This window comes from Carassius auratus, chromosome 4 (assembly GCF_003368295.1).
Source record: "Carassius auratus strain Wakin chromosome 4, ASM336829v1, whole genome shotgun sequence".
Taxonomy (NCBI): domain Eukaryota; kingdom Metazoa; phylum Chordata; class Actinopteri; order Cypriniformes; family Cyprinidae; genus Carassius; species Carassius auratus.
The window spans coordinates 14410375-14436984 of record NC_039246.1 but is presented as its reverse complement, the minus strand read 5'-3'; the positions used below and the strand labels follow the sequence as shown (position 1 = coordinate 14436984).

The 26610-nt window shown below is 37.2% G+C and overlaps 4 protein-coding genes across 6 annotated transcripts; all 4 read left to right on the top strand.

The window, feature by feature from the left end:
* Nucleotides 1-1560: 1560 nt before the first annotated feature.
* LOC113059931 (fibroblast growth factor 6-like) lies at nucleotides 1561-11735 on the top strand. The gene is made up of 3 exons (XM_026228638.1): nucleotides 1561-2910; nucleotides 3361-3464; nucleotides 6352-11735. Exons 1-3 carry the CDS (start codon nucleotides 2562-2564, stop codon nucleotides 6526-6528), a joined length of 630 nt encoding a protein of 209 aa, XP_026084423.1. The 5' UTR covers nucleotides 1561-2561; the 3' UTR covers nucleotides 6529-11735.
* Nucleotides 11736-12929: 1194 nt separating this feature from the next.
* LOC113056268 (fibroblast growth factor 23-like) lies at nucleotides 12930-14577 on the top strand. The gene is made up of 3 exons (XM_026222906.1): nucleotides 12930-13170; nucleotides 13360-13463; nucleotides 14055-14577. Exons 1-3 carry the CDS (start codon nucleotides 12930-12932, stop codon nucleotides 14484-14486), a joined length of 777 nt encoding a protein of 258 aa, XP_026078691.1. The 3' UTR covers nucleotides 14487-14577.
* Nucleotides 14578-16560: 1983 nt separating this feature from the next.
* On the top strand, nucleotides 16561-19859 carry LOC113059913 (RAD51-associated protein 1-like). Of its 3 annotated transcripts, none has more exons than XM_026228604.1 (10): nucleotides 16561-16954; nucleotides 17137-17180; nucleotides 17258-17399; nucleotides 17512-17618; nucleotides 17698-17766; nucleotides 17919-17990; nucleotides 18160-18297; nucleotides 18429-18608; nucleotides 18692-18829; nucleotides 18933-19858. In XM_026228604.1, the coding sequence occupies exons 1-10, from the start codon at nucleotides 16938-16940 to the stop codon at nucleotides 19058-19060; spliced, it is 1035 nt and encodes a 344-aa protein (XP_026084389.1). In that variant the 5' UTR covers nucleotides 16561-16937; the 3' UTR covers nucleotides 19061-19858. The 3 variants fall into 3 exon arrangements, with proteins under 3 accessions (XP_026084389.1, XP_026084398.1, XP_026084379.1); XM_026228594.1 differs by having other exon boundaries at nucleotides 16562-16954; nucleotides 17695-17766; XM_026228613.1 differs by lacking the exon at nucleotides 17698-17766 and having other exon boundaries at nucleotides 18933-19859.
* Nucleotides 19860-20277: 418 nt separating this feature from the next.
* On the top strand, nucleotides 20278-25656 carry LOC113059897 (probable polypeptide N-acetylgalactosaminyltransferase 8). Its single transcript, XM_026228565.1, has 11 exons — nucleotides 20278-20550; nucleotides 22166-22370; nucleotides 22443-22609; nucleotides 22702-22885; nucleotides 23166-23363; nucleotides 23451-23565; nucleotides 24100-24285; nucleotides 24460-24594; nucleotides 24710-24805; nucleotides 24942-25106; nucleotides 25194-25656. The coding sequence occupies exons 1-11, from the start codon at nucleotides 20358-20360 to the stop codon at nucleotides 25332-25334; spliced, it is 1785 nt and encodes a 594-aa protein (XP_026084350.1). The 5' UTR covers nucleotides 20278-20357; the 3' UTR covers nucleotides 25335-25656.
* Nucleotides 25657-26610: the final 954 nt, after the last annotated feature.

Below are 26610 nucleotides of genomic sequence, written 5' to 3'. Positions count from 1 at the left end.
TCAGTTGTGTCAGCAAGATCGCAGGGTCTGACTCATATCCATCTCTGCCGTTCCACTGGACACTTTTACACCCGGACTGCCAGCTTTATTTCCACCAAAGTGCCATCATGTAGATTGTTTTAGTGCTTGAGCAAACAGCTTGTTTTTAATGAACAGCTGGATAAATGCATGTTAAAATAGAGCATATGCTGAAGGGTTTTCTTCAGTAGGATGTGGATGGGTACCGTCGCGCAGCTGCTCTCCTGTATAGAATGCCATTTGTGTGCAGTGTTAAATGTTAAACGTCCACTGATGCTCCTGATGTCATGTGTGAGTAATTCTCTCCTGGATTTCAGCGGCTCTCCTCAGCTGTCATTTCTGTAGCGCCTAAACCCACGTTAATAAAAACCTAATTGAAAGAGTCTGGATCCAGTTACGTGGTTTGTGACAACCCTGCCTCACACAAAGCCCAATGGAATGACGATATTCTTCAAAACTAACTTGCTGATGCTAAATGTTCTGCCTCTAACGTAAAAGATCAGTTCTGAACATGTCATATATTCACAGATGTCATTAGAAGCTGTTTAATTTGTTATGCTTTTCCTCAGAGAGATGATTGAGTGAGTCACAGGCTGTTGAATCCTATCTCAGGTAAACTGAAGTGATGTGCAGCAGATGTTTGGGTGTGCCGTAATCTGTCTGAACTTGAGATGCAGAGACAGCTGAATGCTGAAACGTCTGCTTTGATCTGAGTTTCACTGCATTATCAGAATGGACGTGTGGAAATCGTGTGAATTAAGCCACGGGGTGGATTCACTGTTCTGTGCATCAGCTTTACTGTGTGCAGCCGGATTTATAAAACAACATCATTAAAACTGTCCTACTTTTTTCATACACTATGTGTTAAAACATCCTTGCATGATGTCATGATGCTGCTTGTGTTGGTGCTCATTTGAGATGTGTTTGCTAATTAGACTGTCGCTGTTTAGCAGTATTTTAAAGACAGCTGATGACTACTCAGCTAAAAATGTTCCAAGTCATGACTTTTAATTTTATTGCTACATGCTGCAGTTTTTTAGTTAACCTGAATGACAGCTGTCAATTGTTAATGTTAAGTGAAGTGTTCAATAAGGTCTAGCTTTTTATTTATATTGCCCCATTATATGATTGCACTCTAAAACAGTTTTAACGGTATGTTGAATTTTGCACTGCATTGCATTGTGCTTTATAGAGTTAATTTAAAATTTACCTAAGATATAATATATCATCCAGTATATAAAGTATATAATATACTACTGTACAGTATATACAGTATTAATTTTTTTCAATTAAAATGTAAAAAAAAATAAAATTATAATAATTCTATTTTAATTATAACTAAAAAGAATTGAGGAAACATTTTTGAATTAAGTTAATTTATTTTTATTTTATTTTTATTTAATTGGAAGAGTAAGTAAAATGATCATAAAAGTATAAGATGGTATAGTATTTTTTATTGTATTATTTCCTGTAATATGTTAAGCAAGAATGAAATGTTTTGTGGGTGGCATACATCAGTCCTGAAATGAGTTAAAAATTGGATTTTTGCTCCATATTCCAGGGGAGCCAGGCAACTGCTAAAATAACGTGATTGGCGCTTTAACACGCTGCCAGCAACAGCGCCTCCCCAAGCGTCACTACAATCCGGCTTCACTGTACTCTCCGCGCACCTGGAGATCCGCGTAACGACGCATAGCATCTGCTGACGTCTGGACATTGCGCGCGGTCCGAGCATTCTTGAAGGTGCGTTTTGCTCAGCATCACCGCCGCGAGATCCTGAAAGACAGGCAGCCTCCCGGAAGAAAAATAACTCCGTCTGCGCGATGCACGAGACGCAGAACGTAACGACCGGCACGCATCGTGGGAGCACAGTATTGTGGAATCGGGTCGTTGTGTAAACTTTCCCGCACAAACTGCCTGGGATGTGACAGACAGGGGTGCCATTGCTCTCCGGTGACAAGTGGACTGTATTTACACCATCCTTCTAAATAAGGAAGCAGGGCTGTCAGACATATGACCACCGTCCCGATTTGGGCGCTGCTAGAGTGCCCATCGCATCCCATGATCGCGCGCAAGCTGTCCAATAAGGCTCAGCATGCGACCCCCATTGCGCACGTGGAGTGACAGCAGCGTCCCATCATCATCAGTCCGCCGCTCGCAACTTTCTCTCTCTCTCTCTCTCTCTCTCTCTCTCTTTTTCTCTCTCTCTCTATCCTCCCCCATCCCCTGATATATGATGTCATTCATGTAAGGATGAGGGTGGCTTCTGAGGTGAGATAGGGATTTTGGTGAGTGGCATTCTCCACGACCCGAGGCTTCGGAACTGCAAAACATGGTCATCACCACCTTCTCCAGCTCAAGTCGTGTCTCCGCACTCTCTTCCCGTTCTTCCGCCGCTCTCATCTCGGGCCACCGTCGCATGCCCGAAGTTCTGACCTGCCTCGCTAAATTAAGCCTGCAGCACCATGCCGAGGGAAGAAAAACTAGAAGAGTGGTATTTTTAGTGTCATTAATTTTGACCACGTGTCCCGAAGGTAAACCCGATGGCCATTGCGCAAAGGCTCCTCATCAGTATGTCCTGCGAGGCCAACGCGCAACACTGGCCAAGGACTGCCGTTCTGCTCTTGGGATTGCTCCTAGTTGGGATTGTGTCCTCCAGTCCGCTTCCGAGTAGGACTAATAGGACAACTTTACTGGAGAAGCGATGGGAGAGCCTCTTCTCCCGCTCCGTGCTGGGGATCTCTGGAGAGAGACCAGAGGCGAACTGGGAGAATGACTATTTGCTGGGCATCAAAAGAGTGCGGAGGCTGTACTGCAATGTAGGCATCGGGTTTCATCTTCAGGTCCTCCCAGACGGCAAGATAAACGGTGTACATAATGAGAACCAGTACAGTGAGTTCACGGAATAATGCAGTATACTTAATTGCGCAGAGCTCTTTATTCTTTAGAAGCGACACTCGTCTTTGGAGGCAAAGACAAATCTATTAAAACACACACACACATACACACACTCACACAGAGACATACACATACACAGTATCCCTTAGTGCTAAATATCTGCGCTGGGCTAAAACACGACATGAATGCTGGGACGGATATAGATGCCAGCTTATTTTTACACCGGCTCCTTGAGCGGCCCAGAAGCGCTTAGAACATGCACGACTCTCCAAGTGTAAGGGATGTTCGTCTCTCGGCAGTAATGTAGTAACCTAGTGGCGCGAGAGAGGCCGTTTGCGCATCCACAACTGGCACCTGCAGAGGTTCCACCCACCGCATGCCTTCTTGTTCTGAGTCCCGCGGAGTCGCTTCACTGTGTGTAACATGCTTGTTCTGTTTGAGCAGGTCTCATTGAGATCTCCACTGTGGCCAGAGGAGTGGTTAGCCTGTACGGTGTGAAAAGCAAGATGTTTGTCGCAATGAATAACAGAGGAAGGCTGTACGGAACGGTAGGTGTGCGCAACCGTGTCGGCTTTCTTCCTGCCTGCCAATGCAACGAGGCTTTGCATCCCCGAAAATCGACTGCGTGTGTGTTAAACAGGTGATGCTTTCTTTGTGCGTTTTCAATGCATTTGGCACGTGAGGGGGGTCGTGAGAGTAATAATAGTGTTTACGGCGTGTGATGCATTCAATTATTCATGCTTTATTAATATAATTTGTTGCCACAGCTGCACGGCTTTTGAAAATTATTATTAAACGGTGCTTTAGATCCAGGCACAGCGCCAAAGCGCCTCGCAAGCACGAGTAAAAGGTTTATAATAATTGCCTGCATTAAGCTTATACTAGCGCCTCATTCTTTTATATTAGCTGGTAGTTAGTTCATTAGGTATAGTCGCACATGCAGTGCATAGTTGCAGTTCTCATCTAGCTTTACACGTTATCTTATATACTGTGTTATATGGGAATCCTGGGAAATTGGGAAATGTCACAAATTAATCTTAATGTGTAATGTAATCTTTGCATAAATTGAAATATTTTGTAGAGCAGCTTGTATTTACACATTGATTTGAACAGGCAATAACACCTACATTTACATGTACAGTAATTTAAAGTGTGACTGCAGGTTTGAAGGGTAAAAGATAAATTTGGCTGAAGTTTGGCATAGGTGTGACAAGCGCAGTGCAACACTGGTCCTTAGGGGCCCATGAGCGCATGACAAGTCTGTCCAAAAACTGCAGAGCGTTGCTAGAGCATCCTCTGGATGAGCAGAGATAAAGCGGACACCACAGGCTGGTCTTGGAGTCATCATTAAAGTGGTTGTTAATTAAAAGGCCTGTTTAGCTCAGGGATTATCAGGTTAATGGGTTTCTTGAACCAGGCTCAGCTGAAAGTTTCTTTGCAAATTTGTTCAGTATATTGTCTTTTATGGGAAATCAGGCTGAGAAACTGGTCCGTTCAAGAGGTTAGAACTATTTCACTTAAAGTCGTTTGCAAAGCATTTGCTGTTTTTTTATGAGTTCACAGAAGCCTCATTTATTTGCTCAAATGTTTGAATCATTGAAATAGAAAAGTACTAAAAGTAATGAAATGCAGAATTATTGTGTATTGCATGGTTAAAACCATGCAAATTTTATTTCAGCAGTTGCCAAAGCAAAACTTCTTATTTTCATTTAATTTAACTTAATGTGCTAAAATAACTAAAACTGAAATTATATGTAATCTAGTTATAATACAAAACTTTAGCCATATAAAAAAATCAGTAACTTATAAAAATGACAAAAGCTCAAAACAAAATTACTAAAACTTTTACCAAATTTAACATGAAAATGGAAAATACAAAACTAAAAACTAATTCAATATATATATATATAAAAAAATGTAAAACAAAATAACACATTTTCCATTTGTCATTTAACTGAACTTGATGTACTAAAACGATTAAAACTTATTTAAAAAAAACTTACAATTAAAATAACTAACATGATAAACAAAACAAAATCACTTAAACTTTAACCAAATTTAAAACAAAAAATAGAGACTAATTATATATACACACACACTCACTGGCCAATTTATTAGGTACACCTTGCTAGTACCAGGTTGGACCGCTTTTGCCTTCAGAACTGCCTTAATTCTTCATGGCATAGATTCAACAAAATGGAAACATTCCTTAGAGATTTTGGTCCATATTGACATCATTCCATGATGCAAATCTCCTGTTCCACCACATCCCAAAGATGCTCTATTGGATTGAGATCTAGTGACTGTAGAGGTCATTTGAGTAAAGTGAACTCATTGTCATGTTCAAGAAACCAGTCAGAGATGATTTGAGCTTTGTGACATGGTGGATTATTCCTGCTGCAAGTAGCCATCAGAAGATGGGTACACTGAAGTCATAAAGGGATGGACATGGTCAGCAACAATACTCAGGTAGTCTGTGGCATTTTAACTATGCTCAATTGGTAAAGGGGCCCAAAGTGTGCCAAGAAAATATCCCCCACCATTACACCACCACCAGCAGCTTGAATCATTGAGACAAGACAGGATGAATCCAAGCTGGTGTAAATTGTAGACTCTGTTTCCTGTTATTTGCGGACAGGAGCAGCACTCGGTGAGGTCTTCTGCTGCTGTAGCCCATCTGCTTCAGGGTTCGATCCTCTGTGTGTTCAGAGGTGGCATTCTGCATAGCTTGGTTTGAGTTAGTGTTGCCTTTCTGTCATCTCTAACCAGTCTGCCCATTCTCCTCTGACCTCTGACATTAACTGGGCATTTCCGTCCACACAACTGCCACCCACTGTACATTTTCTCTTTTTCGTACCATTCTCTGTAAAGCCTAGAGATGGTTGTGCATGAAAATCCCAATAGATGAGCAGTTGTTGATCAGTCAGACCAGCTCATCTGGCACCAACAACCATTCCACGTTCAAAGTCACTTAATTCCCCTTTCTTCCCCATTTTGACGCTTGGTTTGAACTTCAGCAAGAAGTCTTCACCACATCTAGATGCCTAAATTCATTGAGTTGCTGCCATGTGATTGCCTGAATAGCAATTTGTGTTACCAAGCTATTGAGCAGGTGTACCTAATAAAGTGGCCAGTGAGTGTATATATAAACTAAAATAGTTTCTCAATGATATTAAAACCTCACAAAATGCAAATTTTCATTTACTTTACCACAACATACCAAAATAACTAAAACTTGAAATGAAAAGAAAAAACTATAAAGGCATATTTAAAAAAACTAATTCAAATTACAAAAACACTAAAGAAAATGACTAAATAAATAGGTAAAATTGTAATGCTAAAAACTATTTGGAAGAATCTCTGTGATACTAAAATAACACTGGTGCCTCTGACTGAATGCTGGCATTCACATTCCTTCTCTTCTCCATCTTTCAGGCTACCTTTAAAGATGAATGCAAGTTCAAGGAGACCCTGCTGCCAAATAACTACAATGCCTATGAGTCCTCTGTTTACAAGGGATTCTATGTCGCTCTCAGCAAACACGGCCGAGTGAAGCGAGGCAACAAGGCCACCACCGCCATGACAGTCACCCACTTCCTCCCACGAATATGAGCAGACTCTTGCAATAATTCTTCATTTGCACTGATCTCCCCGAGAGATCTGAAAACTGACACACAAACATACAAGGAACTGCAAGAATGTCACCAAAATAGTACTACTTCATTTTTATATGTATATTTGGATAGGTTAGCTTTTTATTAGGATCTCTGAATATGCTATCCGTCGCTGCTTACTTCTTTTCTTTATACATATATATATTATTGGTTATGGATGTGGAGGCTCTCCCAGCCTTCCTTTCTGTAATCAGGTGCTTGCCAAGAATCAAACAGACTCTATGATGGATGATGGAAGTCCTCCTCAGCTTTTTATAGTGAAATTATGTTTTTTATTACCTCAAAGAGCTACCTAGATGGTTTAAAAGAATGCATGTAGTTTTGCTTGTTACTTTTAGTTCTGTCTGAGTCGATACAAGCATTATTATTTTTTAATATTTGACAATTTTTTTTCTGTTTCTCTCATTCTTAGGGGTTGTGCGAGCACTTAAAAGAAAGCAGATCTCTCTTGCTGCATGTCGCACTGAGGTGCCTTGGCATTCCCGCACACCGCCTCTTTAACGTGCATGCTCTGAACACCCCAGGGTGTCAGAAATAGGGCTGATATGTTAGCCAGGGCCCCGCGGGGACTGTCCCACAAGGGCCCCAGAGAGGGGCGAGGGGGATGGGTGTGCATCTCTGCTTTATTTTACTTTTCTCTAATTAGAGAACACTGTATGAGACACGAGAGCAGCTTGTAAACATTGATCATCTCTGGCATTCGGCATCATCTGCTGTCAACTAAGAAATGAGGTATAACTTTAGCCCCTTTCACTGGTAATCCCAGTAAATTGGCATAAAAATTACCAGTACGCAGTGGCTTTGTACTGCTAAGAGACCATTCATGCATCAGTACAAAAATACTGGTGAACTCTGTGATGTCAGTCACTCGAAGTGATGCAGTACTTTTTCTTCGTTAGCTCGTATGCATTTTGAGTTTGACAACATTTTTTGTCTTCTGAGCAACAGGAGTAAGGGGATGCTTATGGAAATCCATTTCCTCCACCAAATATAAAAATTAAATAGATAATTGCAGTTTTTTATTGCACAATTTTGACTTTTGAAAAAGTGAACATTACGCAATTCTGAGAAGTCCAAATTGTGAGGCATAAACTTGCATTTCAGAGATAATTAGTTGCAATTTTTATGCCAAGAAAAAAATGGTGTTTTGATCTTAAAAACACAAAACGGCACACAATAGTATCCAAAACAATGCTAGAACAGATTTACTGGTATTTTTTTTTAAGTCCTGTTGAAACATGATCTCTAAACTCTAGTTTACCAGTGCAGATAAATGCGTGAAAGGGGCTATTATCTTTTCTAGCTGAATCCTGTTGGAGCTTTTAGGCTGTACATTTTATTTGTAAGACTAGACTCTTTTTGCAATCAGAATGAAACTTTATATAAAGAAAACTGGAAAATAAAAACAACTAAAAAGTGAGAAATCTACAGGGGAACTGATGCAAGCGCACACTTAAAATTTTAAACATGGCCGGTTCGATTATATTATTGCTTACCACAGGTTTGCCTGAACAAAAGGAGCACTTGAAAATAAGCTTTAAGCGTTGCTGTGAATGAGAACGTCTTCTAAACCAATGAAAATACTGTAAATACTGACTGTGCACTGAAAATGCCAGTAGCTCGGAGCTTTGTTGCTTGTTGCTAAAGGCACACTGCCATCCATGATGGTGACTGATTCAAGGGAATACGTGCAGTATATGTTTATTTATTTTTGCTTCTGGTGTGAGTATTTTTGTGTGCACCTGTCCGTGTGTGTGTGTGTGTGTGTGTGTGTGTGAATCCTGGTCGAGGGGGCAGTCGAGTCTGGCTCTTTCCTGTTGCTGCAGATGCACTGCAGTGGCACTCGCGACTGCTGCTCTATGCAAATGTAATTACAGGGCAGACACCATGTGGCATCCAAACTGAGGGACGCTCACTGTTTTTTAAGATTTTGGTATGTCTGCTTTTGTTTGCATCAGTTTCTGTCACCAAATTTCACCCCACCCTGTTTACTGAACCCTTGTGTTGTTCTGAAAACCTTTACCTAATATGGTGTTTCCAGTTAAAATGACTGGCCTTTTGAAAATTGTGTGTAAATGTCTCCATAATGCTATATTGTTACCAAATCTTGGATTTTATCTTTTTGTCAACTTGTTTTCTTTCAATTAGCACACTTTTTTTATTTATTCCTGAACTGGTTGGTTGTAGGCCTCACTGATCTGAGTTTATGGACCTTTGAACATTATTTGCGGATCACGTCGAATTGGTCACTCAAAAACTGAGGTGCATTAATTCAGATTATTGACACCCTTGATCAAACAGTTCCAAAGACAAAACTCATGTTAATTCAAAGATTGAATCCAGGATTTGTCAAAAAAATAGCGTAATGAGAAAATTGTTGGCAAATTTTTGTAAGTTGTTCATTTTAGAGGTGGAGCGAGGTGGAAAAACATCCCAAAAAATTTGTTCAAATGTTGTGAAGTTGCTATACCATGTGTAAGCAACATCAGTATGTTTTAGTCCAGTGCGATAACATTAACTAGCAGTTTTGAGAAACAGAAAATCTCTTGGGGTCACAGCATGAGGGTTAAAAGGAAAGGAATCGAAAAGGAATGAGGTTATTTTAGAAAGACTTATGGTCTGGTTGTTTGTTCAGTCTGTTTGAAGCATGTGGGGGTGGAATACCTGAGCGGAGGCCATGCTGGTGACGTCTCCCTCGCAACATGGGTAGAGTCTTGTAAAAGCCACTGTGCACAGAAGCCTTGAGATTCCAGTAGCGCTAGGGTTCTTTATGGTTTTCCATCCAACTTTAGTCCAAGGTCGTAGCCATGGAGTTGAACTGGTTGAAAACGTCCGTCCAAGGTCTCGTTTCTTTTTCTCAAGTCCATTGTGGTCTTATTATCATGTGTTTGGATCCATGCTGCTCAATTTACAATTGCTGTGTTGCGTGAACTCCTGTAATTTCAACATGATATCATGAAGTCCCTTCCCTTCACAGATTTGGTCATGCGAATTTGGCCGAACAACAGAAAGTTGCTTGGTTTTAAATTGATTCCTGTGTGAGCTATGGCCACTGTTAAAAGATTTTAATCATTTCTGATGGTCTAAATCAAGTCCAATCCTATGTTTTTTCCCATTAAATATGCATTTTCACTCAGAAGTTCATCGCATTAGAGAAGTAAATTGGTTACTGGTTACAACTTGTTGAAAAAAAATTTTTTTATGTGATTTGTACAAAAATCGAACATTTTTGGAAAATAGTAAGCATGACGCTTCACTTCTAAACCTAACCCACAGGTCGTACGTACCACAGGTCAAACGTACCAATACAAATTAGCCACCAGTTTACCAACCATAAAACAGCTTTGAATTGGAGTGAGATTGTGTTGCTGGTTTATTCACATTTGTTTGCTACTATATGAAAAGGAAAGTTTTTGTGGCACTGGCTTCTTCCTCTAGCACAGTAAATATATCAGGACAGACCTCTGCAGGACTGACGCAATACTTTAGGGAGACAAAAAAAGCCGATCATTTCTCACCTCTGCCAAGTTGCTTGTTTTGAGGTCTCATCTGTGAAGAGATGTTTCAGTATTCAAAGGCATTCGGTCAGTACTTGTCCATTAACAAGTTTCTTGTCATTAATGTGCCATTTTATTTAGCATTGACTGTATTTAGCTGATGTGCCTCAGAATTAATATCACTGTGAGTCCAAGTGAGACTTGCACACTTACGAAAAACAATAAAACACATTTATAGGACAGAAATGTAGCTATTTAACAGCAATCTATGGTCACAACTTTTACAATCATCTAACATTTTTGCTTTGGTTTCACAGAAAAGTTTAACTTCATTCAAACTTATAATTAAAATAGCTCAAAGGTAATCGTCAAGCAGACTGATACTGAAACGCCGCAAGTCAACTTATATAAATGTACTATTTTAATACAGTTTGTCTTCTGAATGTGTTATAAAGATGCATTAGGAATTGAAGAGTTAAATCAGGAAGACAAATGTTACCGTTTCTTTCATTTGTGTCCTAATTGTGACAATATCATCTTAAATCTGTGAAGAATGAACGATATGCGTGGACATTTGGTAATCAGAGTCATCTGATATGCTGATGTATGTCGCTTGGATTTATAGCAACAGCTGTAAAAATGTTTATTGGGCAGAGAATGTAGACACCAGTTTCCTGGTACACTCTGAACTCATGAGAAAAACGTGTGTGCATGAAGGACGGCAAGCTGTCACTGGCTGAATCCTCCTCACATATGCAGGGAGGGTTTCTGGAATCTTTGGAGCACCAGAGGCATTAGAACGGGATGCCAGTTCGTTCATTGCACTGTCTTTGTTTTGAAATGACTTTGTGCAGCTGATCCTGTTACAGTGAAGACCCCATATCTGTGAGGCCTCATTAATCATTTAGTGTGATTTTTTTTTCCACTAGCATACCACATACTTTCTTTTATGTTTTTTTCTCTGATAAAAATGGTATCCAAAATGGCATGCATACTTTTACCAATGTATATATTCTTTTAATTTTTAATTAATTGGTTTAATAGTAGGGTGTACTATATTTGTTACACTCAGTTCATATCCAAAATATAGTTGTCATTCTGCACATCAGTGTAATCCAGGATTTTGTGTGTCTGTATATTCTCTGTTTAAAAGTGTGTTTTTGTCCACTCCTCTTTATAAAGACATCTCTCACCCCTGAATTAGTTCATATTTCATGCAAAGATTTTTTGAAAGTATAGGAAACTAATACTTTACATAGGACATAATCATGTGTTTCTGAGTACAAGCATTTGTATAAGATACATTTGAGAAAAATATTTTTTCCCTTTACTTTTCTACGTATGTGCTGTGCACAGCAGTTTAATCATATTCCTGATGTTATAAAACCGTTTTCTTTTTTCTTTTATTCATTTGTGTGTGTTTTTGTTTCAGATTTTAATTATGCTCAAAGTAGCAAGTACAGTGAGCAGTCATACACAGTGTGCCCAGGCCAGAACTGATTCTTTTCTAGAAATAATGCTGTTAGGATGTCACACTCATACAGGATCATTTATACAACATGTCAACAGTTCAATAAACTACTCGCAAGTAATTCATAAACTTCTTTCCTGTTTATTTGATGTTTTTCTGATGATATTGATATGCAAACCTAGCATCCATTGGATCCTGTTTCTCTGTAAATGTTTTTTTTTTTCTTCATAATGTTAAACATATATAATAAACAGATAATCGTTATTTCTCCAAAGCCCAAATTATGGTTAATTCTTTACAAATTGCTTAAAAAAATACAAATCGTTTCCATTTTCTAATTCTAAAATACAAATAGAAAAATAAAGTATTCAAAAATTAATAATATGATACAAATATAAAAGATATGTACAGTCATTAGTTTATAGGTATATTATATAATGTGTTAAATAAATAGTGTTAAATTAAATAGTGTTCCTGTTGCTCAACTGGTAGAGCACTGCAAGGTTGGGGGTTCGATTCCCCGGGAACACATGATATGTAAAAATTGATACCCTGAATGCACTGGCACTGTAAGTCGCTTTGGATAAAAGCGCATGCTAAATGCATACATTTAAATTTAATTTAATAGTATGTTATTATATATCATTATGTTATATATTGATAATGATTATGTTTTATTTTTCATGTGTATGTTTGTTTTTTTACAATTTCAGCGTTATCGCACACAGCTTTGCTCAATTTTTGGTGCGTAACTTGTGCGTGGATGAGGCACAGGTTCCCTCTGCTGGCCTACTTTAAGAAGTTCAGATTGGGGTCATACTATACATATCTGTTCAGGACACTAAGCATGCGTTCAGGCACAATACAGGTGCAAAGAAATGGTACAAAACTGTTACTGAATAAGATTAACTCTTAAAGTACTAATATGTGACATTTTGGTGTAGATAAAAAAAGATACCGCCCTAAGAGGTCTGTACATTTTGTTAGACAATCCTAAATAGCCTAAATGAACATAGGTGATATTTCACAGTTAGTTGAATTAACATTTTTTTTAAATATTGGGAGACAACCAACTGATTCTCACATGCACAAAAGCTTTTAAAATGTATTCTTGTTTTCAGTTTTGTTTTGACAGCAAGATGTCAAGATACATAGAAAGTCAAAGCTGTGCCAAATTGACAAGCCAATTATGGTTAACCAGTCAATTACCTTCATAACAAACATGCTGAATCCGCCTCCTCACATCCTCTGGCTCTGCGGGCGATTGTTGCGTAAAGGACTGGCACAGGATGCGTTTAAATAGCCACGCTCACAAACTTTCACGCATCACAAGTCCTTCAGCTCTGCACACTGGTTTTGCGCTTCGTGAAGATGCGTTGCGCACTTTCCAATCTGCACGTGCTGCTCTCCTCCGTCCTCGCGCTGTGGATCACGGCTCTACAGGGATTCAGACCTGCGGATGCTGCCCCTAACCCCTCTCCCCTCCTGGGCTCCAGCTGGGGGAACCCGCGGAGGTACATCCACCTTCAGACCACCTCGGACTTAAACAACTTCTACTTGGAGATCAGTCCGAATGGACATGTGCGCAAAACTACAAACCGGGGGTCCTACAGTGAGTAGCCCTTCTTGTTTTTGATCAGCATAATATCCATATTAAGGATATTAGGCCAGTAAAATAAAAATTAATCTCTCATCAGTCTATGAATCATGACTATTTTTTTTATATAACCTATGTATTTATCATTGTTTTATCTATAAAATAATGTCCTTCTTATTCCTCTTTGTGTTCTGCATTCAACAGGTGTTATTTTATTGAAAGCAGAGAGCAGAGACCGTCTGGCAATATTTGGAGTGAAAAGTAACCGATTTTTGTGCATGGACGCAGAAGGAACTCTTTACACATCTGTAAGTATTCAAACAAATAAAAAATAAGGTATAACAAGTAGGTATTATCTTTTATTATCTTATTAATAGGAATACAGCTATATAAGTGCAGTCGGAATGTAATCTAAAAATTGTAACATTGAATTTGACTGGTTTTATTTAAATGGTAAAGTCACAGAATAAACCTAAATACATTAATTTTTGCAAATATATATATATATATTTTTAACTAGCCTACATAGGGTGAAATACTAATAAATATAATGGGAGATTTCAACTAATTTTACAATAAACTAGCCTAACGTTAAATATACAGCTTTTGGGGGTGAAAATGTTGTGTTTGAAATTTTTGGTGGCTTTCAGTACCCTAGCCTTTTATAAAGTTGCAATAGCCTATATCAGCTAATAAAATATAGACATATATATATATATATATATATATATATATATATATATATATATATATATATATATATATATATTATTATTATTATTTTTATTTTTTTTTAATTTATTTTTTTGCAGCTGGCGAAAACGCAAGAAAATGTAGAAATGAAGCTTGAAATAAGTTTGATTCGTTATTTAACTATTTGTATGTTTTAATATCTTTAGACTGTTTGCAATAAGGAAGACTGTCTGTTTCACCACAAACTTTTGGAAAACCATCGTGACGTTTATTACTCCACCAATCATGGCATACTGCTTAACCTGGACGGGGCGAAACAGGTGTTCATAGCGGGACAAAACCTCCCTCAGTCCTCTCTCTTCTTATCCGAGAAGAACACTGTTCCACTGGAGCGCCTGCAGCACCGGGAGAGGAGGAACCGGCAGGTGAATCCATCAGACCCGCTGAACGCGCTCCGGTACGGAGAGGCGTCAGACTCTAGAGCTGCTCAAGAGGACGATGGGGACACAGACTCTGAGCCGTCAGAAGGTCGAAACATCTCCAGGGAGACTCTGGTTTCTCCTTCCGATGATGACCCGTGGGATCTTCTTCACGACACGAGCCCCGGCAGTCCCCGGGTTTCAGCAGTTGTTGGATAAACTTACAGATTGTCATTCTGGCGTGACTGTTGAACCGCAAAGTTTGAGTGTGCCACCATAATATTTTCATCATAAATAAGTGTTTTTAAGGACATATATTTCAAACAAACTTCACTTGTACGCTCTTAAAAATAAAGGTTCCAAAATAAATGTTTTTTATTTTTCTTATAAAATTTTTTCCACTTCAAAGAACCTTTGTGCGATATAAAGGTTCCATGAAAGTCCATGGAACTATCAATACCAATAAAGAACCTTTATTTTTAAAAGTAGAAATCTACAGATTATTTAGGCTGTCGTGTATCTCCATCTCACCAAAACCTACTTTGTTCTTTGTACTAGTTTCTTCTCCTGCCACCACAAATTTGTCTTTGGTGCTGGACACCACCTGTGGACGAAAATGGTCAAACAAAGAAAGTATTTATTTATTTAATGAATTCAGTATGTTTAATTTATGGTATTTATATGTTTGCTTTAAAGGTTAGATGTGCAGTGAAATGATATACTCATTTTAAATAAAATTTTGTTTCTTGATTAAAGAAAATGTGTTCTTTTATTTGTGCCTTTGTCTTCAGTAAGTAAGCTCATTCAAATTCATCTGTTTGTCACTTGTTGGTTGCTGGACTCCACATTGGAAATTTAACTGGTTTAACATTGACTTTCCCATCATTAGAGGTGAATAATGAACTCTCTGAATCAGTCTGAAAGATCAATCTGAGTCTCTGAGTCTCTAAGAATAAACCTTTCCACATTCTGTTTTGTTTCCGTCAACGGCTTCACTTTGGCTATTTTTGGATGAAGGGCCTTAAAAAGAGACAAGTCACACTGTAACCTGCTTACGCTATAAAAGAGTGTTACATAATTTAATTACAAAATAACTGTAATCCATGAAAAAAAAACGTGTAATTAAATTAAAGTGGGTTTAATCTGAATATTTTCTGTAAAAAGCTATATACTGAAGAATACTAATTTGTTGCTATGCCTGATTTTGATGTGCATGATGCCTTCTGTCACTGAAGATAGAAAATGTATCAATAAGTAATCAAATGTAATCAGTTACATTACTTTAATAAAATGAAATTGTTACATTGCTTATTAAGTTTTAAATAGGGTAACTTGTGATCTTTTATTTCCAAAGTAACCTTCCCAACACTGTATGCAATTTAATGCAAATAATTAATTGTCTAATTAAATGTGCACACATTTCCAGAAGAAAAAATAAGGGGGGGGGGGGGGGTATATAATATCATAATTCAAAAGACTATATTTTTCATAACCTCCTACATTTTATTTATTTATTTAGGCCAAAGTATTCTTCTAAGTATTTCTTAATGATATTTTGTTAGAAAAACAAGATTAGGAAAATTGACAGAAAATGTTCACAGAAATATATTTTATTATTATTATTATTATTATTATGCAATAGAAGAACAACAAATATAATTACAAAGTAAGAACAAAAGACAATGAGGGTTACAAACAATACTCCAAAAGCAAACTATGTTAGCTTATAAGACTTAAGAGTCTTACATGCAATAGAATTATTAGAGTTTCTTAAAGAGTTTACATACATATAATTTTTTTTTCTAAAAATAAAAAGTTGGGAGTTTTCTTTTAAAATGTACACTTATAAATGTAATATTTTGCACGATAAAGAAATAAATGAATAATACATTTACAATGAGAAGGGTCTAAATTGAAAGAATAACAAACAAAAAAAATTTTGTGGTTATACAAAAGTTTGTATGTAAATATTTTTAACAAAGTTGGAAAAAGGCAAAAGGAGCAATTGGGTCAAATATGGTTAAATTTAGCAAGTTTATAATTTATCGGATTACAATTATGGGTAATTTTAATAGAGGCTTCAACTTTATTAGATAAGAAGAGTTTTTGTCGAAGAACCCAAAACTCTTCCCATTCTAACATAAAACAAAATATATTCATTTATAAATGTATAGTGTGACGTATTCCCGCGTCCACACTTAGCATACAGAACCAAATCCGCAGATTCGAGATTTCTACAAAACACACAACAAGCTTGTACCAGATAAAGGAAGTTTCGTCGAACTTTAACATATTTTTATTATATTATACATATTTTTATTTTACTATACACTTTATTACTTAGTGTAAAACTGGAGTCACAGCGAAAGAAAAGATTGTATTGAATTACAAATTAGTGTATTCAGATAGATTTCCGTCGTTTGTTTTCAGGCGGGTTACGGTAGTGTGAATCACCTCAACACCAAAACAACGTGCAAATAAATCTTATGACACAACGACAGACTTTCTAATTGACCATTATGTTTTTAAACTTATAATTATTTTGATAGCTGGTTGTTTTGCAGCATAAGGTCCAGTAGCGTTGTTAAAACAGCGGTGGTGTCAGTGTTTGAATATATTCACGGGGCATAAGTTAACGTGATATTTTAGTTTCACTTTTTGATTTAAAGAATGAACCGACCATCCAGGTTCGTATAAAGTTACCTTAGTTTATGGCTGTCATGTCACTTTATATATGTGCTTGTTGTAGTATCTGACAGTTGATTGTCTTTGGCGTTTAATGTCCTAATATTTTCATAAACAATCACCGTGAGTTTAGAAATTTAGATTATTAGTGTCTTGTTTGATGTAATCTGTTTTCTGTCATCAGAAATAAGAAAGCTGTAAACTACACAGACTTCCAAAACGATGATGGTGAGACATCATTACTTCAAAACGCAGAACTAAAGCTAGTTGGACCTATAAACATGTTTACACGATTTATCTGACAGATGAGGATTTTGCCTGTGTAAAACCTCCTCCCAAAAAAGCTCGAATGGCCATTAAAGACCCTGATTCTGAGAGAAACCTCAAAACATTGAGTGCCTCTCCAAATGAAGTGGCTGATTTCACCAGCTCAGGAAGCAGGCAGAGGTTACAGAAAACTTTATTTTTTTAATCAAAACACATTTGATTTCTAATTATAGTATCTCCATATCGACCACTGTGTCTACAAATGTTTAATGGCACCACTGTGTTATTTCAGGATGCCTCTGGAGGAAACATTTTATGAAAGAGATTTGGAGACAGCTCTATCATTATCATTGCTGGACTCTTCAAGAACACAAGATGGAGAGCCTACAACCAAAACAGGTGAATGTACTTCTACTGTAATAAAGCATCATGGAGTTCATTAAAGAGAAAAGCTATATTTTACTGTTATTTACAGCAGATGAACAGGACAGATCTCAGTGTTCACCACCTGTTCTAATACACTGCAGCGCTGAGGGCAGCCTTTTAGGTAATAATGCATAATTATTTAGTTTTTTACAGGGTCACATACTGATAGTTTTTTTATCTGATTATTTTTTACAGATTCTAATACATATGTATCGAGCTTTATTTGACATATTTGCATGCAAAAACCTCTAAACAAAACTTGATTTTGTACAGTCAGTGAATGTCAGCCTCGTCCAGATTCTCCTCCAGTGCTGTCCAATTGTAGCATTGATGGCAAAAGTTTAGGTAACTACAGAATTCTCACTCTGACATTTGAAAATGTAAAAATCAGTGTGTTTAAAAAGTATCTTTCTGAGAACCCTATGAAACTGATATGAAAATAAACAAGAGTTTTGTGACTGTTATCTTATGTTACAATATGTGATTTCAGTGTTTATTACCGTTCTGTTTTCAGGACTGAATCTGATCAGTGTAGATGCCTCCCCTACCAGGGTTTCTAAACAGAAGGAAACCTCGGAGGAGCAGAGAAAACCACTGAAGGATAAGAAGGACAACAGAGACGATGAGGACTACCAGCTTCAGGACACACCAGGTAACCTGAGGACCTTCACGCTCATAATTATTATGGGCTGGACTGTTTTCAGTGTTTACATGATGAAGCTTAATACTTCTGTACTTCAGATACAAAATGTAGCCGTTTGTTTAAGCTTGTTCCTGTTGCAGATTCAGAAAGTGACGCAGATTTCACTGAAGAAGATGAGAGCGAAGACGAGACATTCACTGTGAAAACAAAAAATAAGGTTGTGAAACAAAAGACAGAAAAGAAGGCATCAGCAGATGCAAAGAATAAGACCAAAAAGAAAGACGAAAAGGCAACAAAAGCCTCAAAAGCCAAAGGCTCAGGTACATTTTTTTTTCTGTTTTTAAGTTTTACAGTCTGGCAAAAGACCATATCAACTACACTATCATTTCTCTTTGTCTGACAGCTCCCAGCCCAGCGACCTGTCGGAGTCCTGCTGCTCCTGTGTCTGGACTGAAGAAGGCGCCTACTGCTCCGCTTCTCTCTAAACCTGCAGTCTGCTCCAGTCCTGCAGGGGCCAGACTGACTAAGTGGAATCCCCCTGGTGAGACTAAAGGCTCAGACCATCACTGCAGCTGTGAATATTCACCAGAACAGCCCACAACAGAAAAGTGTCCTTTGTAAACTCTTTTTAACTCTATCTCCAGGTCTGCTTGGCCGGAGTCCCGGTGCGTCTCAGAATGCACATGTGAAGTCTCCAGGACAGGGGCTGCGTTTAGGACTTTCCCGTATGGCTCGAGTCAAATCCCTTCACCCTAATGCTGCTTCCAACTAAACAAACTTGTTTTAAATTCGAAAGCTTTACAATGGCTTTTGGGAACTCATAGTGCATGGGCCAGGGAAAAATGTAAGAAGGAATGGATATTTTTTACTGAAATTTGTCCAGAAAATGTAAGAGCTTTCATCCATCGCTTACAATAATATGTAGCAATATTAAACAACTTTTTTGTTGTGCTTTAAATATTTTTAATGTCTGTTTGTGCCATGTTTTAGCTTTGTAAATATGCACTTTTTGAAATAAAGATATGCTAAATATAAAAAAAAATTATAGGAAAACAATTGTGAAGTAGTTACATCCCGGGTGAGGAAAATCATTAAGTTTGTCCAATACAATAAACATTAACTAGCATTTTGGGTGAAAAGGAAATCGTAAACACTAGTGATCAGAACACAACATAAGGGTTAAGCAAAGATGTTTTGTAAACTAATGAAATATGTACCACTTTGCATTTAGGTCCTGAAAACATCTCTTATTTGGTACAAGTTAATGTGTTGTATCAAAGTCCCTTTCAAGGATAGGATGTGTTCCCTCAGCTGATGCTCAAGAGATGCCTCCCTCTAGTGATTAAAAAGAAGTATGTGTGGAGGAGAGGAGAAGAGAACAAGAGCAGCTTTTCTGGCCGCAGTTTTCTCGGGTGGAGCTTAGTTTTTGTAAAACTTCTTTTGAACGATATGTGTTGTGAAAAGACTATGCAAATAAAACTGAAAACCAGTTCACCAGCACTTCATTTTCAGAGTGACTGTAAACAAGAATCTTATGTTAAATGGCCTGTGTAACTTATCAAATAAAAATGTGTTTTTATTACATAAAGTCATTATTGCTGTAACAAGTGTCACCTGTAATTCATAAATTAACATGACATAAACTTCAATGCTAACATTTTAAAACCAATTTCAATGTTTTAATATTTACATTTTAACATGTTTATATCAGTTGTATAATTTAGCAAGTTTATTTCTAATTTATCATTTTTATAGTTCTATTTAGCCTGAGCCTGCAGTCAAATATCTGCAGACCTGTTTTGGTTTATATCGATTGTTATGTTATGCTGATGGACTGATAAGTCGTACCCAGTGTTTAACTCTACCACCTCTACCAGGATTCAGTGTCCTGGTTTTCTCCCTCCCAATATTATGATTAATGTGACCATATCAGTATCACAAATACTCAGCAAGCGTTAGTTTCACAAATGCTTGAAGCGTACAGTTTGAACCAGTACCAGCCTTAAAACCTAAAGACGGAAATAATCTAGAAAACATCTCATTCGGTGACCTTTCCTGGTCTGATCATCATGAGAATAAGCAGTGTAAAGACTTTGTTTCCAGTCTTGTCCATTGCTGTGGTTTTTCTCTATACGAGCTCTGTCAAGTGGGAAATCCAAACTCAAGAGAAGCAGCTCCACCAGGTCCAACAGAAATTATCACTACACAGTGCACTTCTTCTTACCAAGCTAGACAAACTGGAGGCTCATCTAATAGCAGTGGGTGAGTTAATGTCAAATCTTTTTATCAAGGGAATTGGATTTAAAAAACATCAACAACAGTTGCTTTACTCTTTAAGCAAACGTTAAAGTTGGCATGAAATCATAACTGACCCTGTTTATTTTCTTAAAGTTCGTCATTTGCTCAGCCTAACTTTTTTTCTGTGAACCATAATTTTGAAAAAATCTTGACAATTTTTGGGTACAACAGAAATAAATGGTAACCAAAACTGTTAGGTTGGCAACAATCTTAAAATGAAATGTTCTTTATTGGTATCAGTGATGCAAGAACATCATTTATCCATGGAACCTTTTCATTGCACAAACGATTCTTTATAGTGGTAAAACATTCTTTAGATTATTAAAATGCATTAAAAAAATATTTATTTATTATATATATATATATATATATATATATATATATATATATATATATATATATATATATATATATGTGTGTGTGTGTGTGTGTGTGTGTGTGTGTTTGTATATATATATATATATATTGCATTAGGAAAAATAAAATAACCTTAAAATTACTGTAACTTTAAATTAACCTAATATAGATCTTCTATGGCATAGGGTGAACAGTCTTCAAAATATTATCTGTTTTGTATGCAAAAGTCTTCAGTGACCAATGCAAATGTTTAACGTTTCATTCACAGTCAGCTGTTATTAATGCATGGAAACAGCCAAAAGCAGAACGACTATGAAGATAAAGCCTGTAGTTTTTTTTTTTTTTCACTCTTATCTTTATTGTTTTAAGCAGATACAACACATAACATGATGATCTCAGTTTTGAGTATGTTTACAGAATGCTGAAATAAAATGAACAATTAAACATAAGACAGCAACCCGGATGTCGTGATAAAAAATTAAATAAATAAAAACATTCAGATTACACAGTTTCTAATGCTATTTTATAAGCTATCCATTTGTCCCATTTTTCTTTAAATTCTGCTTCTTCCAATCTCAGAATAAAAGTCATTTTTCCATGGTGAATATTTCCTGCACAATGTCCACTGAGTATGGCTGGGTGGCTCAGGTTTGAGCCATCTTCTTGTTATCGCTTTCCTTCCTCATATTATGTTATATTAATTTCTTTATTATAGTATTCTCTTAGTTGCAGGTATCGGAAGAAGTCTCGATTATCCAGACTAAATTTGTCTTTCAGATATTGAAAACTTCTTATTTCCCCATTATTGATTAAATTACAAAAGGCTGTAACTCCTTTATTGATCCAATATTTTAAATTTGAGTCATGCATTCCTGGCTTGAAGTCTTTGTCATGGGCTACCCATCTTAGTATTTTTCTTTCTTGTTACATTATACCAAATTTCCATTAAAGCGTGTAGTTTTTATGTGGTCATGTGATCTCAACCTGTCTGCCAACTCACAGCTGTTGCTAGACTACTGATATCACTTTTTTGAAGTTTTTGTAAAAAATATCTTTTTTAAAACATGAAAAATATTTTTCAAGAGTACTGATCAAAATTTTTAAAAAATGAGTGCACTTATAGTTTTATATGTACACTTAAATTACTATTTTGGTGGGTTTGTATTTATTTGAAGCAATTCTTGTCCACAGTGCTGTTTAAAATGAAATTTTTATTTTGCAGAAGAGAAAAGCCTTAAAATAAAAAATGAGACGAAGCCAGCAAAGAAGCTGTTTCCAAACTCAAATCTCTTCAAGGTATGGACTGTTGAACTCTCTGAGGATGACCAGAGGAAGGCTGAGGATCTCTTTCAGAAATACGGCTATAATGCCTTTCTTAGTGACCAGTTGCCTCTGGACCGGGAGTTACCGGACACTCGAGACCACAGGTGAGTTTCAGCAGTTGATGGACATGCTCTGAAATTCAACATCTGTCTTGATGCATTCATCCATTTCTGTAGATGCATTGACCGTGAATACCCTCAAAATCTGCCCACCCTCAGCGTGGTGCTGATTTATCTGGATGAGGCTCTGTCTGTCATTCAAAGAGCCATTTGCAGCATTATCAACAGAACTCCAGCCCACCTGCTCAAAGAGATCATACTGGTCGACGACCACAGCACAAATGGTTTATTTCTCTCAAAACCCCATCCAACCCTCGTTTTAGATGCATATTGTGCACAAAATGAGCTATTCATTTTGTATGTATCTCTTCTGCAGAAGATCTGAAAGCACAGCTACATGTTTATATCAGCTCCATCAATGAGAAGCACTCAGGCCTGGTGAAAATGGTGACCCATTCAGAGCAGAAAGGACTTTCCCAGGCCAGAATCTCAGGGTGGGAGACAGCCACTGGGGATGTGGTTGCCATTTTAGACGCCCACATTGAGGTCCATGTCAAATGGTGTGAAATTGCTCAGCTGACTTCAGTATTTGCCAATAAATTAAATATTTGTTTAGCTAGATGAGATTCTCTGTCTTAGAATGATACTGTATAACTGGTGCGAAGTAGTTTTAGTACTTCAGCTTTCATTGTCTGCCAGTAACTTAAACATTTGCTCAGTTAGCTAATAATAATACTCCTTTATTATTTATTTAAATTATTATTTATTTTTTAAACTACATTCAAAACAGTTTGGTTTTAAGGTGTATGAAATGTTTCTCAAGAACTCTCCCTCTTTTAGGGCGGAGCCTCTGCTTGCACGTATCCAGGCTGACCGTACACTGGTCCTGAGCCCTGTGTTTGATAAAGTCAATTACTACGACTTGCAGGTGACAGAATATTTCGCCTCTGCTCATGGTTTTGACTGGGCTCTCTGGTGTATGTACGTGGGATTCCCTCAGAAGTGGTATGAAAAAAACGATCCTTCACAGCCAGGAAAGTGAGTGTGTGTTGCTGGTTTAATATTTTATAATGTAATCCATCTCAGATGTGAGTGTAACAGATTCATCCTCTTCCTGTTCTCCAGGAGTCCCTCTGTAATGGGAATACTTGTGGTGGATCGCCTGTTCTTTGGTGAGATTGGGACTCTGGACGGAGGGATGAAGGTGTATGGAGGAGAGAATGTTGAATTAGGAATACGGGTAATTCTCAAACATGTTGATCATTCTCCTTAAATGATACTATATTTTTTTCAGTTAATTCACAGCATACAACAGTAAATGATCCAAAACCCCAAAATACATTGACCAAACAAATAAATATGAGGAAAAAAATACATAAAAACAATTTATGTGTTTTTTGAACTAAATTACTTCAGGGTTGGTCTCTCTCTCTCTCTCTCTCAAATAAAAGTGCATATCACAAGCCTTTATTATTCACTTTACAATTGTTTTGAAGTTAGCAAACGAGGCTCGGGATGAGAGGAAAAAAGAAATTCTTAGTTGTACACACAAAAGTGTTTGAAGGACAAAAAATACACTGAAATAAAATATCTGAACAATGAAAACCACACATCTCGTGTAATGGCTGCTTTGCGTCTTGGCTCCATTACAATCTCAGTTGTTCATTTTTTTTAAAGGAGTTTAACAACAGCCATCAATTATCACCAACGTAATATATTATATTTAGTAGTCATTGCACAGTGTTGAGGTTTTCTTCCATGTGTTTTGGCTCAGGTGTGGCTGTGCGGAGGAAGTATAGAGGTTGTACCCTGCTCTAAAGTTGCTCACATTGAGAGGGCACACAAACCCTACATGCCTGATCTTAGCAGTGTCATGAAGAGAAATGCACTCAGAGTGGCAGAAGTTTGGATGGATGAATACAAAATAAATGTGAACATCGCCTGGGGTCTTCCTATACAGGTAGATCTAATTTAAAGTTTCAGCCAATTAAAGTCTGGATTTTCAAGGCCAGTTGATTCTGTCAGATTCAGTTTTAAACCTCCGAAGTGAACCAAGAGGTTTGAAATGTTAAATTGTTCTGGTTCTTACGATTCGCAAACAGTCCTGTGTATCTGTTCTCTCCTTTTCCCATAGAGCCATGGGATAGACATTGGTGATGTATCAGAGAGAAAGAAATTGAGAGAAAGGCTAAAATGCAAACCATTTAAATGGTATCTGGAAAATGTATATCCCAAGTTAAATCCCATTAATTTATTAGGTTATGGAGTGGTGAGTGACATACAGTTCAGTATGATGCAAGATCAAGTCTGAGAGATCAGCTCTACAGGAACAATTCTGAAGTGTTTGAAAATTTAATAGGATGTCCTTATCTCTATCAAAACAGCTGATTAATGATCTGCAAACAAGTTTATGTTTGGATAAGGGGCCACTTGAAGAGAACACACCCATTTTATATCCATGTCATTTTATGGGATCACAGGTAATCTCTTGTCTTGTCTTCTTTACTCTGCTCTTCTCTTCTCTTCTCTTCACTTCTCTTCTCTTCTCTGCTCTTCTTATTTCCAAACTGTATTTTTGGGGATTATTTGACAAAACTCCAGTTTCTCATCACACAGATATTTTACTATACAGCAAGTGGTGAGATATTTGCACATCCCCTTCAGTCCCTTCAAAACAGCAGGAACCGCTGTCTAATTGATCCCGGCTCAGGCAGGTTTCCAGAGCTGTCCTGGTGTTCAGACACTGAAAAACCAAAGCATATGTACTGGGACTTCAAACAGGTGAACAAATAATTACACCCCAAACATTGATGCTATGATATTACATAAACCTTGCTTGGAAAAAACCACATCATTGTTTATTTTCAGGGACAGGCCATACAGAACAGAGAAACCAAACGCTGTCTGGAGATCAGTGCTGACCAGACAGGAAAGTATGAAAATAACGTTTTTCTTCAGGACTGCAGAAACCAACACTGGAAGATACAGAATGTAATTCAGAACTTATGAAATGCAAGATAAAATCCTGGAGAATGCTGGAGAAACTTCACAGAAAGAGTTAATGGTAAAACTGTGAATGCAGCTATGATCTAAAAAGTATTAGGTGCTAAAAAATTATATGGCTGATGAAATTAAAAATAAAATTTTGAGTCAAAGAGGCTTAAGAGAATAATTATGTCTTATTGCAAATTAAATAAAATCAAATATAAAACATTTAATTTGCATATCATGTGATTGATCACTAACCGGCATCAGAGAATGATGAAAATATCAGTGGATACTTCAAGTAAATATGTTACATCTAAGGGGTTTGGCTGACCCCTGATAAATAGCAAGAGAATATATAGCCTACACATTTGAAAAACTACATAATGTACAGAAAAGAAAAAAACAACAACTTTTGAACATACTACACAGGGAAATAAGTGTCAGTTTTAGTTTTTTTTAGCAGTACAGTTTTATGTAAACATATGCTATTACTCTCCTTTAAACAAAACTTGAGTAATTAAAAGCCACAGTGAATGAGGATGGGGGCATGTTGTCACAGAATGCCAATATATTAAAGCAATAGTTAAACCAAAAATTATTCTTTCATCATTTACTCATCCTCACCCAAAAGGAGATATTTAGTGGAATGTCCAGACTGTTGTTTTCTGGGTCTTCTATATGATGGCTAAGTGTGATGAAGCTCAGAGTTTAAGTTATTCTGTAAAACCTTGATTATTAAGTGCAAGAGAAGCAGCTCCACCAAGTCCAGCAGATCTTCTTATTACTCATTGCTCTTCTGCTCAAGCTGGACAAACTGGAGGCGCATTGCAGTGGGGGAAATTACTAATATAAGTTTGTTTTAGGCTTTGAATACTTGGTGAACACAAATTTGTGCAGAAGAGAGAAGCCTCAAAGTGAGAAATGAGAGGAAGCCAGCAAAGACGCTGTTCCCAAACTCAAATCTCTTCAAGCAATGGAGGAAGGCTGAGGATCTCTTTCAGAAATACGGCTATAATGCCTTTCTGCATTGAACGCAGTTGTGCTATATGTCAATGCACTAACAACAAGGCTATTGGCGCTGACTTATTTGGGTCCTGTTTAATAATAATAAAAAAAAAGACAGGTGTAGATTGCAGGAAGCACGATTTATTTGTATAAACAGGGTGTTACTTTATAAATAGACAATTTTACAGTACTGTCAATAATGTTATCTCTTTCTAATGAATGTTTTCAGTGCTGCAAGTTATTGTGAATACTCAAAACCAAAACTCTTTATGATCATTCTCACATTAGTCTC

What these genes read in the sequence shown, in the direction of transcription:
- LOC113059897 (XM_026228565.1), top strand. Translation starts at nt 20,358, where the DNA reads ATGAGAATAAGCAGTGTAAAGACTTTGTTTCCAGTCTTGTCCATTGCT. An exon ending in ATTGAGGTCCATGTCAAATG is followed by an intron (nt 22,886 to 23,165) that starts GTGTGAAATTGC and finishes TCCCTCTTTTAG; the next exon opens with GGCGGAGCCTCTGCTTGCAC. An exon ending in CCTGGGGTCTTCCTATACAG is followed by an intron (nt 24,286 to 24,459) that starts GTAGATCTAATT and finishes CTTTTCCCATAG; the next exon opens with AGCCATGGGATAGACATTGG.
- LOC113059931 (XM_026228638.1), top strand. Translation starts at nt 2,562, where the DNA reads ATGGCCATTGCGCAAAGGCTCCTCATCAGTATGTCCTGCGAGGCCAAC. An exon ending in ACATAATGAGAACCAGTACA is followed by an intron (nt 2,911 to 3,360) that starts GTGAGTTCACGG and finishes CTGTTTGAGCAG; the next exon opens with GTCTCATTGAGATCTCCACT. An exon ending in GAGGAAGGCTGTACGGAACG is followed by an intron (nt 3,465 to 6,351) that starts GTAGGTGTGCGC and finishes TCCATCTTTCAG; the next exon opens with GCTACCTTTAAAGATGAATG.
- LOC113059913 (XM_026228594.1), top strand. An exon ending in AGAGCCTACAACCAAAACAG is followed by an intron (nt 17,619 to 17,694) that starts GTGAATGTACTT and finishes TGTTATTTACAG; the next exon opens with CAGATGAACAGGACAGATCT. An exon ending in GACTAAGTGGAATCCCCCTG is followed by an intron (nt 18,830 to 18,932) that starts GTGAGACTAAAG and finishes CTCTATCTCCAG; the next exon opens with GTCTGCTTGGCCGGAGTCCC.
- LOC113056268 (XM_026222906.1), top strand. Translation starts at nt 12,930, where the DNA reads ATGCGTTGCGCACTTTCCAATCTGCACGTGCTGCTCTCCTCCGTCCTC. An exon ending in TACAAACCGGGGGTCCTACA is followed by an intron (nt 13,171 to 13,359) that starts GTGAGTAGCCCT and finishes TGCATTCAACAG; the next exon opens with GTGTTATTTTATTGAAAGCA. An exon ending in AAGGAACTCTTTACACATCT is followed by an intron (nt 13,464 to 14,054) that starts GTAAGTATTCAA and finishes TAATATCTTTAG; the next exon opens with ACTGTTTGCAATAAGGAAGA.